This window comes from Eublepharis macularius, chromosome 5 (assembly GCF_028583425.1).
Source record: "Eublepharis macularius isolate TG4126 chromosome 5, MPM_Emac_v1.0, whole genome shotgun sequence".
Taxonomy (NCBI): domain Eukaryota; kingdom Metazoa; phylum Chordata; class Lepidosauria; order Squamata; family Eublepharidae; genus Eublepharis; species Eublepharis macularius.
The window spans coordinates 74,305,884-74,319,124 of record NC_072794.1 but is presented as its reverse complement, the minus strand read 5'-3'; the positions used below and the strand labels follow the sequence as shown (position 1 = coordinate 74,319,124).

The 13,241-nt window shown below is 39.9% G+C and overlaps 1 protein-coding gene across 2 annotated transcripts in view; it reads left to right on the top strand.

The window, feature by feature from the left end:
* Positions 1-13,241, top strand: part of LOC129330189 (methylcrotonoyl-CoA carboxylase beta chain, mitochondrial-like) — a 35,519-nt gene that overhangs the window by 17,429 nt on the left and 4,849 nt on the right. For both annotated transcript variants that reach the window (XM_054980175.1, XM_054980176.1), the window contains 4 exons: positions 1,296-1,452; positions 1,798-1,920; positions 5,204-5,352; positions 5,892-5,973. In XM_054980175.1, coding sequence (XP_054836150.1) covers positions 1,296-1,452; positions 1,798-1,920; positions 5,204-5,352; positions 5,892-5,973 — 511 coding nt within the window. The remainder of the gene's footprint in view (positions 1-1,295; positions 1,453-1,797; positions 1,921-5,203; positions 5,353-5,891; positions 5,974-13,241) is intronic.

Here is a 13,241-nt window from a genome sequence, read left to right as displayed (position 1 = left end):
TGGACTAATTGATTTCCTCTGAGATGAAAATGTGATAGCTGAGATGCTTTTATCCATTACCAAGGAAAGGCAAAACATGCCACTGACAATTTGGATGAATGTATTTTGCTTGCTACAATAAGCAGCTAGAGCAGTGTAGGCTAAGATTAGAAGCTTTAAATTCATCCCTCATCTGTGATCCTTGGTTTATAAAACAGTATGCTTTTGATACTCACAGGATAAATGTGCAGAGCTACTGTGAGCTTTGTTTTGTGCCTTTGAATGGATACAATCAGGCGCACATTATTTGGACAAACAAAGATAACTCACTGAATTATTTTTTCTGATATCTACATCTGAATCCGTTTATTCACATTTTCTACAGTATACACAAAATTTAATTTGGTAGAGGACAAAATGGGACAAAATCCCCAGATACTTAACTTGATAAACTAGCAATGATTGTTTGAAATGTAGATACTTAAATTATCTCAAGATGTGTGGCTTCTTTCTTTGGGTGATCAGATTATTGCTTTTCATTTCAAAGTGTGTGTGGAGGAGACAAGTAGTCATCTGATCACCCATAGCAAGGTGGCATGTGGCTGCAGTCTGTAGCCTTATCACACCGTAAGTTTGGCATACCATCTGCCTACTCAGACATTCACATGGTTAGAACTACTACAGGGTATACTAATAGGAAATGGGTAGTAAACTGCTTTCTGAATTTGGCCTTCTTATGTTTTATTAATGTTAAATATATTAACCAATGCTTTGAACTAGCACTTGAAGCAAATGAGACCAACTAAGTGTAGGACAATGACTTGGTCATATGCATCTTATAATTGGCACTGAAATTTGCCTCAAAGTACAGTAGGATCTCTGAGCTCTTGAGGCAAATGTTGATGTGAACTATTGTTTGCAGTTGGATTTTAGTAGTAGTCATGGTGTGTTGGTTTTGCTTTCTTTGCCCATGAGGATTTATCCTGTTGGTAATTTGATAAAGAAATAAAAGTCCTTTAAAATTATTATTAGGGCACATAATTTTGCAATGTATTATATGTACAATATATCACCTGTATTTGCCATTAATTTTTTGGGAGGATTCAGACAAGAAATTGCTTGTACATTTTAGTTAACATAAATGTTGATAAATATTTCAGGGGGCTTTAAAATGAAAGATGTGCAAGGCATTTGAATGCCTTTTGAAGACAATATGATTAACTCCAGTACAAAGTACTTAATATTTTGATTTAATTTGGTTATATGTGATGTTTCCCTCACTTTTAAACTAGATAACATGTTCATGTTTTTGTTAGACAGCTAGTTGGAATAGTGGCTAATAATGGTGAGCTGACTCACGATGCTTCTTTGAAGGGCTGTCACTTCATACAGCTTTGTAATCAACGAAATATTCCCATCCTGTTCATCCTGAATACAGCCCCACAGGCAGCAGAGCCATCCAGTTTTGCTCAGGTAAGGCAGACTGAACACACTGAAATGGCTCTAAACTGGATGTGCATTTTCAGAAAGCACAGTCTCTGCAACTTATGTGAGCCTCTTGTTTGTATAGCTTTATTTTCTCTATTCTGCACATTTAATTTCGTTTGCTCAGCTAGAAGTAGTTTTGGAGAAGGATGGAGTCTAGCAATGGCACTGAAACTATCACTAATTGATAGCATCCACCTCTCTTCTTCCTTCTTGAATTGCTAGAAAAATAGATCAGTGAGTTAAAACTTTTATACAAGTAAGATCATCAGAGCCTGAAGGGATCTCTGTGTGAGGAAAATAAATCAATACTTTTTTTTCATTTTCATGTAGGCATTGGATCATACAAATAGGTTAAAAGCGCAGGCCTCCATGATGGCTACAGTTGCTTGTGCTGCTGTCCCCAAAATAACCCTTGTGATTGGTGGCTGCTATGGAAATGAAAGCTATGCTATGGTAAGCTTTTTGAGCACGACGGATAATATGTCAGAAGGTTAAGTGCTAGTGGACAAATTTGTGAATTCTCACCCACTCTCCAATATTCAGGTCTAATCTATATTAGTTTAGTTTTTTAAAAAAATATATTGTTTTATTAGTGGAAAAACAAAAAAATAAAAAAGCAAACAAAAAAACTGCTGGCTACTAAAACACTATTGGATAAATGAAAACCTTTCCAACACTAATATCTCTACTATATAAATTTATCTCTCTATGTGTAAAGTGCTAAGTGCAATAAATACAATTAATAAGTCTTAAATACAATAAACACAATTTACATATCAATATATCAGACCACTCTTCCATCCGAGAAGGAAATGTTTAAAGATCATAAATTTTTCAAAAACTTTGAAAATAGACTGTGTCCCTTCAGAAAGGTCCTTCAGTGCCGGCTCGTTAGTCTTGTAAATGAATGACCACCTATTCTTCAATTTCTGAATGGCTGTCCTGGCACTGAAAACTCCCATGTAGCTGCTGAATCAATAAGTACATGGGTCCCAGCGGCATTGCTTGAATCAAAATTAACAACTTCTTGCTTTATTTTTATTCTTTCTTTTTTAGGTGAAGCCAAAAGAGAGACAGAGGACCCCGAAGGATCCCCCACTCATCACAGTCAATTGTCACGTTAAGGTCACATCTGTTTCTTGTAGCCACCCACCAAATACAATGTTACCCAAACTTCAACAAAGGCTGAGACACTTACCAAAGCAAATGAAATCTCATGTGCATAATTTCAGCGCACCTCTAAGACAGTCATATGTAAATATTCCCACCCCACCGGAGACATATACAGATGCACAGCAGCCAAAGATAGCATTTAAAGACACAGTTGGTTTGGGTAACATTGTATTTGGTGCATGGCTACAAGAAACAGACAGGTTTATAATAAGGAAAATCTTTTTATTTATAGAAAGTTGATTGTATGGGTGGATCAATTTATCAGCCCCTGAGGAAGTTGTTGTTGGATGAAACAAGCTTGATAACACAGCTGGCCACTTGTTGGGCTGGGGTTCGTTCGAGGTCCCCTTTCCAGTTTTCTCCGCTCCACCTAGAAGGAAGAAAAAGAGAAAGAAGCATTACGTTTGGTTAAAGCAACTTTATTACACCTACCTTAAGGAGACAGTTGATTGTGACGAGTGGGGGATCCTTCGGGGTCCTCTGCCTCTCTTTTGGCTTCACCTGAAAAAGAAAGAATAAAAACAAAGCAAGAAGTTGTTAATTTTGATTCAAGCAACGTCACTGGGATCCACGTACTTATCGATTTGGCAGCTATGTGGGAGTTTTCAGTGCCGAGACAGCCATTCAGAAATTGAAGAACAGATGACCATTCATTTAAAGGACTAATGAGCTGGCACTGAAGGACCTTTTTGGAGGGACATGGTCTATTTTGAAAGTTCAGCCATATAGGCTTTAAGTATAGATCTCACCAATGAACATTCCTTATGTGGGGGTGTGCTTCCATATAAAGTTGTATTTAGTATTTCATTAAAATCTCCCCCCACTACAAGTCCTGTTTCTCTCTTGCCATATGTAAAAGGTGGTTTCTCACTCCCACTTGTAGAAACTAGATGTTTATAGGGGCTGGTTTGTTTACGCCACCTGGTGCCCAAGGAACCCTGTAAGCTTGTTCAGTCTGCAGCTGCTAATCAGGAGAAAGCTGCAGAACACTATGAAGTAGTGTTTCCATGAGTTCAATTAGCCTCTTCTTTCCTGTCTTTTCAGACTGTTCTGATAATCCAAGAACACGAATATTTAGACGCCAGATATAAGTAGATATTTGGTTAGAGAGACCATTATGTGAAGCTGAGACAGCCATCTCATGAGTGATGGCTTGGTCTACCAAGGCAGCACTTTCATTGTCCGTCTGTTGAACTCATGTACCAAAAGCTTCAGTTGACTCCCGAAGTTGTTGAATCAACTTATCAATTGCCTTATTATTAGCAGAAAGTTGTTTGAGTTGCTCAGATCCAGCTAAACCCCCATTTTTTTCAACAGAGAAATTACTTCTTCCTGAGTTTCCACACCAGCTCCAGGAGAGGAAGGAGGGGCCATCTTTGTATCTTTCCCCTTACAGCTCCTAGTTGAAAATTGTAAGCCTAGTTAGCAGATTACCACTACATGAAAGAAGAGAGGTCCAAATCACTGCATGCCATACAGAAGAGATAAGAGCAGCAGAGTTGTTTCTGATCTTTTCCAGAAGTCCTGTAATCTGTTTTAGTTGCCTGTGTAATGAACATTTCATCTCTGGAATGGCATAGCAAAGAGAGAATCACTGATCTTATTTTAAGTAGTATTTGTACGGGATCCTAGCTTCACTGGGGATACAATGATTGTATTCGCATCCGACTTTATACCTATTCCATTCATTCAATTATGTTGGTGATAGAAAACAGTTATAGTTGTTATTAGATTTCTGTCATTAAAAGCTTACTTATCATACTTATGTCTAAATAATATCTTCAGAAAATCATTAAAAAGCAATATCTGAAATGGCACATTTGGCAAATTGTTTAGAGCATTTGCTCCTCTAATTAATGTGTTTCGTTCCTTATTTAAATGTGATTCTCGTTTACATTTGTAAACACTTATATAGATTACAAATGAACTGATCTTTAAAATCAGTGCTGTGTCTGTACTCAGTCCTGAAAAAAGGAAACCAACATCGGCCATTTATATTGCTATTATATCAGAGAGATCACTCATTCCAGTGGTGCCAGTGCCACATATGGGCATTTTTTTTGGTATTGGAGATGGGAGAGAGGGAGAACCACAAGCAGCCTTTCACTTGGTCACACTAAAAATCTTAATAGGAACCCTCCTAAATTTGTACGAGACTCCGCTAACAGTAGGTTCCCAGTGTGACTTTTGCTTGGGACATAAGACAGAGCTAGTTGGTGTAGATAGCCTGGTGCCAACCAGTTTCCTAGGCAATGGGGGATGGGCTTTCTTCAGATCTTCTGACCCGGAAGTGACAATTTGCTGACTCAGAAATGATGTTTTCACGAACCAAACAAACTGGTTCGTGAACCGGGGCAGGTTTGTGAAAGTTCGTGGTTCGTGAAACACAACAAACCACCCAGTTTGTTTTTTTCAGGTTCATGCCTATCTCTAGTTATGGCACCATAAAGAAAGTTGTTCCTTTATATTTCAAAGCTTTTTAATACTTTCCAATGAGTAGACCGTTTGTTTTGTAAGCTTAACAGAGAAGTTTAATTTCTCAATTTCTTTTGACTCATTTTAGTGTGGGAGATCATTTGATCCAAACTTCCTGTTCCTTTGGCCTAATGCAAGAATTGCTCTTGTGGATTCAAGACATTTCCCCAAACACTCAATGATTTGGGATGACAATTGCACAGGAGCAGGAACAGAGTTTAAACACCTAAAAAAAAAGTAAGTGTATTGTAAACAAATGCCTCTAAATTAAGCTTGAATTAATGTTAAGTGCCATTTGTTTGGATTTCAGGATACTTCTAAATTTCCTAAACAGCTAAAATAATTGTAGGTTCAAGTAGGTAGCCGTGGTGGCCTGAAGTAGAACAGCAGGGATTTGAGTCCAGTGGCACCTTGGAGACCAAGATTTTCAGGGTATAAGCTTTCGAGAGGCAAGCTTTCTTGGTATCTGAAGAAGAGAGCGTTGACTCCCAGAAGCTTATATCCTGAAAATCTTGTTGGTCTCTATGGTGCTACTGGACTCAAATCCTGCTAAAATAGTTCTGAATCACAAAAATTACTGTGCTAGTGATTATATAAAATGGAATGCTATCTAATCAAATAAACTCATTTTCTTTACATGTTAGAGTATTTTTCTCTGCAGGATGTTTGTGTGTTATGCTTCCCAGAAGCACATGGGTTGCCTGTACAGATTCTCTATAAAAGATAGTATTTGTGCTTTTTTTAAAAAAAAGCTTTACAAAATGTTTCATTTCCAGACTAGAAGAAGAAAGCAGTGCATTTTACTCTTCTGCCAGGGTGTGGGATGATGGTGTGATTCTGCCCCAGAATTCTAGGAAGGTAGGTTCCTGTCTAAGAGCATGCCTGTACTTCAGGCGCTTACTCTGTGCAAAACGTGTTCATGTCCTTGGCCTTCCATGCCTCCAATCCAAAATGTTTGTTTATAGTGATTTTCATAATTCCCATGTGGTTTGTTACAAGTGTGATTGCAGTTCATGCAACTCACCAATTTGCAGATGTTGAATTCAGTCAGCACAAATTGTTCTTGCTCCTGATATCTGATACAATGAGCAGAAGTGCTTTAGGTTGTACACCTGGAATTATAGCCTCATTGAACACAGACAGGCTTATTTTCAAGTAAACATGCACAAGATTACGTACACAGTCAGTTTCCTCCATTGGGGAATCATGGATTTAGACCATTTTTTTTCATTGTTCCACCATTCCAATCAATGGATTGTTGAATACTTTTAACCTGTTGTTTTTGGAAGCAAAATGCATGGGCAACGCCAGGAGTAGCAACCAGATCCTTGGCATGTTTATCAGAAGCCACTATTGTTGTGTTCAAGAGGGTTTATTCCAGAAGAAGTATGAACATCTTGCAGTGCAATCCAATTGTTGTTTTTAAATAGTTTTAAGATGTAAAGTTTTATAGGAATGTTTTTACTTGATGTAATCCACCCTGAGCCTGCCTGTACAGGGAGGGTGAAATAAAAGTTGAAATAAATAAATAAATAAATAATGCATATTTACTTGCAAGTAAATACCTCCAGATTTAAGTGTTCATATGACTGAAGCTCATAGAAACAGAGCAGTTTTTAATGGCATACTTCAGAGGAGTAACTAATCTTTAAGAAAATTAGGGCATATGCACACATAGGCCAACTAATTAGAATAAAAAAATTATAGAGTTGGAAGGTATCTCCAGGGTCATCTAGTCCAACCCCCTGCACAATACAGGGAATTCAAAACTAACTCCACACACACCCTCCGTGACCCCTGCTTCATGCCCAGAAGATGGCAAAAACCCTCCAGGATCCCTGGCCAAACTGGCCTGGAGAAAATTTCTTCTTGACCTCAAAGTGGAGATTGGCATTACCCTGGACCTATAAGAAAGAGACACAAGAACTAAGCATTGATATAACCCTTCCTGCCCTCCATCTCATGATCTGCCTAGGTTCACAGAATCAGCATTGCTGTCAGATGACCATCTAGCCTTTGCTTAAGAACCTCCAAAGAAAGAGAGGCCACCACCTCCCGAGGAAGCCTGTTCCACTGAGGGACTGCTCTGACAGGAAGTTCTTAATGTTTAGCCGAAAACTCTTTTGATTTAATTTTGACCCATTGGTTCTGGTCTGACATTCTGGGGCAACAGAAAACAACTCCACACCATCCTCTATATGATAGCCCTTCAAGTACTTGAAGATGGTTATCATATCACCTCTCAATCGTCTCCTGTCCAGGCTAAACATATTGAGCTTCTTCAACCTTTCCTCATAGCACTTGGCCTCCAGACCCCTCAACATCTTCATTGTCCTCTTCTGGAAACATTCCAGCTAGTCTATATCCTTAAACTGTGCCCCAAACTGGACACAATACTCTAGGTGAGGTCTACCTAGAGCAGAGTAAAGCAATACCATCACTTCACGTGATCTGGATATTATACTTCTGTTCAGAGGTTTTTTTCCTGGTTTCTCTTGGCGGTTCTCTCAAGAGGGAAATGAGGAAGAAATGCACGGGTTTCTTTGAAATAATATTATTTTCAAGCACTATTGTCAAGTATTTTCAAGAGGTGCCGGAACTCCATTCCACCGCGTTCCCCCTGAAAAAAAGCCCTGCTTCTGTTGATACAGTCCAAAATTGCATTTGTCTTTTTAGCTACCACATCATATTGTTAACTCCAGTATATGGTCTACTAAGACCCCTAGTTCCTTTTCACACATACTACTGCCAATACAAGTCTCCCTCATCCCGTAATTATACATTTGATTTTTCCTACCTAAATGTAGAACTTTATATTTGTCTCTATTGAAATCCATTTTTGTTTTAGCCCAGTTTTCCAGTCTGACAAGATCATCCTGTATCCTGACTCTGTATTCTAACATATTTGCTACCCCTCCAAATTCAGTATCATCTGCAAATTTAATAAGCATCCCCGCTATTCATCCAAATCATTTATAAAAATGTTTATCAAAACAGGTCCCAGGACTGATCCTTGAGGCACTCCATTTGTTATTCTTCTCCAAGAAGATGGGGAACCATTTGGGAGGAAGACTTAATTTGGATTGTAATCTGTATTTTGCACAGTCAACCACTCCATCAATATCTTACAAAGTTTTAATCTTTTAATAATGGCAGTATGAACGGAAAGCATTATTTGTAGTGTAGTGTTGTTATATGTTGCTGTTTTTTTTTCTTTCCTTCCCCTGCCCCCTTCTTTCCCTCTGTATTGTTAGTTAATGTAGGTAATAAAAAAATAAAAAAAATTCAAAAAAAAAAAAGATGGGGAACCATTTAACAAGCACTTTTTGGGTATGATCTGTCAACCAGCTGCAGATCTACCTAACAGTAATATGGTCCAAACCACATTTTACCAACTTTCATCAAAAATATTATGTGGAACCTTATCAAAGGCCTTACTGGAAATCAAGATAAATTATGTCTACAGAATTCCCCTGATCCAGCAAGGTAGTAACTTTCTCAAAAAAAGAGATAAGGCTAGTCTGACATGTCTTGTTCTTGAGAAACTCTTGCTGGCTCTTAGTAATCACAGCCATCCTTTCTAAATGCTCATTATTTGTTCTAAAAGTTTTCCAGGTATAGACGTCAAGCTGACAGATCAGTAGTTACCCAGATCCTCCTTTCTCCCCTTCTTGAAGATGGGGACAACATTTGCCCACCTCCACCTCACCTGTTCTCCAAGAATTTTCAAAAATAATGGACAGAGGCTCAGAAATTACATCTGTGAGTTCTATTAGTACACTTGGTTGTAATTCATCTGGCGCGGAGGACTTAATTTCATTTAAAGAAACTAGGTGTTTATATAGTACCCCTATACTAGCCCTAGGCTGCAACTCCCTTCCCTCATCTTGTGTTCTATTTTTGCCATGTTGAGCACCATTTCCCTTGCAGGAGAAGACTGAGGAAAAGTAGGAATTAAGCAGTTCTACCCTCTCTTCATCGCCAGTTACAATTTCAATTTCCTGTCCCTGCAGTGAGCCTACCATGTCCTTGCTCTGTTTCTGACTTTGAACATAAGCAAAGAACCCTTTGTTATTTTTAGCATTTTTTGCTAGCCTAAGCTCATACTGAGCTTTAACTTTTCTAACACTCTCCCTGCAGGAACTGGTTATTTATTTATATTCATCCTTGGTTAGAAGGCCGTTCCTTTATTCCCAAAATGAGTCTTTTTTAATTTCTCAATTCATTAGAAAGCTGTTTATGGAACCACTTTGCCTTCTTTAGGCTCCTCCCATTTTTCCTTCTCATAGAAATCCGTTGTGATTTTGCCTTCAATATTTTGCTTTTCAGAAACTTCTACCTGTCTTGAACTCCCTTCTTCTCAAGTATATCTGACCATAAGATTCTACCCAGCATAACTTTGTCTTTTGAAACTTGCTTCCCTGAAGTCCAACCTATATGTCTGACTATGTACAGCTTTTCCCTTCCCCAAGACTGTAAATTCCAAAATTACATGGTCACTGGGTGCCCCATAGCAACCATTTCCCGCCCAAACGGTCATGTGACTTAATGGCGAGCAACAGCCCCTTCCCTCAGTTCTCTTCTTGCCATCACTTGGAGAAGGACTTTTGCTTTCGAGCTCCGTTACTTTCACTTATGTCTGATCTTTTCCAGTTTAATTAGACTTGGACTGGCTTTTGACTTTGATTTCGCACTCCAATTTTGTCTATGGCTGTCTTTGGTGTGTTCTGACTCGGTTTGTTGATGACATATTTGAGGTATGGACTTATGTCCTCAGTATGGCCTCCAAGACATTTTTCAAGTGCCACTCCAAGTGTAGTGCAAAGATGACCCACACAGATGAGCATGATCTCTACCTCATGTGTTTGGGTGAGGGACAATGTTACGGCGTGTAAAATCTGTAAAAATTTCATCCTGAAGGTGAGGCATGAGAAGTCTCAGCGGCTGAAAGCAGCACTGTGGGGGAAAGTGCTTGCTGAGAGATCTGTGGCGAAGGCTCCTTCTGATAAGGAGTGCTCATCAGAGTCGACTCCGACAGCAGTTAAGACTTCAGCTACTACTGAGCGACTCTTGAGAGCTGGATCCGTAATGTCTGTGAAATTGACTCCGCATTCGGATCCCACTGGGAAAAAGCCACGCTCTCCAAAGCGTTCCTTGGATCGGAGAGCTGCATTGGAACCGCCAGACAAAAAGCTGAAGAAGAATCATTCGGCTCAGTCAACTTCGACTGTCTTATCACTGTCACTCTCCATGCCCTGAAGCTTTGGATGACGTGGTTCTGATTACTCCTTGAACCCTATCTCCCCACTTACACTCATTCGAACGTTCTGTTTCCAAGAGTGAACTACCAGAACCGAGGATGGTTCCGTTGGCGGAGTAAACTTGGGGCACTACGTGTGGAACCAAGGCGGAGCAGTCTCTACGCAGGGATCTGACTCCTTTGGCTGACCCTGTTCCTCCTCGGATCCAACATGAGTCTTTGAGAGCATCATCACCATCTTGATCCCATCGCAGTCAGAATGGATCCAAGCTGAAAAGACTTTTGGAATTGAGGCAGTCATTGGCTGTACAGCACCACCATGTCTGTTGTATCCTAGCGCCATATCATTGTCAGTGGCAAGAAGCTCCTTCGGTTTATGAGATGTCGGATCTGAGGCCTTCCGCTTCGACAGGCCGGGGTTGGTTGCCCCCTCTGTTTCCATCACAGCTGCAGTCTACCTACGATTATGATGAGGAAGATGAAGAAATGGGTCAGTCTGAAGTCAGATCTGAGACAGTGTTGGATCTGTCACCTGACAATACTGTTGGCCTGCGTTCTGGATTGCCTTATGAAGATCTGCACATTTTTTCTGAGCAGATGACAAGAATGGCAAAGGCTTTAGACATTGACATGTCTTCTGCTGGTCCTAAAACAAAAGATAAATTACTCCGTCATATTTACAATGATCCTTCTGTAACAGTAGCTTTCCCTATTTTGGAGGGTCTGGAAGAGATTGTGCATAAAGTGTGGAAGGTGCCTGCAGAACTTCCAGCAGCATCAAAAAGAATTGAGCAGATGTACAAGATTAAGCAGGACATTTGGCAATCTCTGAGTAAGCACCCTCCTCCTCCTTCACTGGTTGCAGAAGAAGTCCAATGGCATATATCTGAGTCACATTTCATTCCACCAGACGAGGGGAAGAAGATCGATAGTATGGGACGGAGGCAGTATTTGTGTCTGCCTATTGCAAGCAATCAATTATGGCTGGATACCAGTTATACTAGTGGGAGAAATTGTCCTCATGCATAACTGACCTCCATGAAGACAAAAAGGCGTTTGTTTCCCTACTTCAGATAGGCTATTTGCCTCTCTAAGCAACAAATGAATGTCAGGAGCCATGCAGTTGACACTTCAGCTAGGGGAATGGCTGGAGCTGTACTTATTAGAAGACATTATTGATTGAGATCAACAGCTCTTCCTCCAGAAACCAGAACCAGGATTGAAGGTTCGTCTTTTGAAAGCAATTCTCTGTTCTTTATCACAACAGACGAGGCCCTTAAGAAGAAAAAAGAAAATAGGCAGACAGCCAAATCTTTGGGGATCACCTCTGCTGAAACGGCCACTTATAAACCAAAGTACTTTCCTTGGCATATCCCTTATCAGTACTATGGCAGGCAGCAACAATGCCAGTACTACCAACAGCAAGTGACGCCGCATCTTCAGTTTCCTACCTCACAGCAGTCTCACAGGCACAGACAATAAAATCCTCAGCCTTCTCAGCCTTCTCCCCATCAGAAGGATTCGCCAAGTGCTGCAAAACAGTTCTAATGGGATCAATGAACTCTAACCTGAACTTTTCAGAGAGAAAAGTTCAGGGCACCTTTTCTCCCTGACTGGAAGTCAATTATATCTGACTTTTATATCTTAACTATTGTTAATTGTGGTTATGGGTTAGAGTTCGTGGAGCTGCCTGATTGCATTTGGCCATCGGTGGCTGTCAAAAATACAATGGTTGAGTTAGAAGCTGAGATTCAGACTCTCCTGGTAAGGATGCTATTTAGGAGGTACAGGACAGCAAAGTGTTTTTTTCTCATGGTTCTTTTTCCTAAGAAAGAAAGGGACCTTCGTCCTATTTTAGATTTAAGGGGCTTGAATGCCTTCCTTAAAGTGTCGAATTCAAGATGGTCACCCTATTATCTGTGTTACCTTTGCTGAAACATGGAAATTGGTTTGCTGTCCTCAATCTCAAGGACGCATACTTTCACATTGCCATTTGGAAAGAGCATCACAAGTACCTGAGCTGTCTTTATCACAACAGGGTTTCCATTATAAGATGCTCCCCTTTGGTTTATCTACTGCGCCACAGGTGTTCATCAAATGCGTGGCACCTGTTGTGCCATTTCTCAGGGAGCAAGGATGTGCCATCTTCCCATATTTGGATGACTGGCTTATAGTGGCAAGTACACAGGAACAGTTTGTCCTAGATATGGATCTTGTACACACTTGTGCATGTTTAGGACTACTGATAAATGTTGGTAAGTCCGAACTTGAGCCCAGTCGGATCATTTCCTATATTGGAGCAGTCTTAGATTCTAATATGGCAAGGACCACAAGAAAGAGGAAGATCAGTTAAATCTATGATCGTAGATTTTTCTAAGAATCCATTTCAAACTGTTTGCAAAATACAGTGCCTATTGGGGCATATGAGAGCAACTATGTCTGTGGTTCTTTTTATCAGACTCAACATGAGAACATTGCAGAACTGGTTTGTTAGGAAGTATAAACCTTCAGTACATTCCCCGTCTGTAAAGTTTTCAGTGCCAAGATGTATAGTTAGGACTTTGACATGGTGGACAGATGATGATAATTTATTTAAATTTGCTTATGTGCATCATGATGTTACTATAACAACTGATGCTTCATTGCAAGGTTGGGGCGCCCACTGTAATTCATTTTTGTCCATAATGTGTGGTCTGAAAGGGAACAGATGTTACATATCAACTTGTTGGAATTAAGAGCTATACGCTTTGCGCTTGTCTCGTTTGCAGCTTTTCTATGCAACCAAAATATATTGGTTCATACAGACAACACCATGGCGATGTACTACATGAACCAACAAAGTGGCACTGCATCCCTGATGATCTTC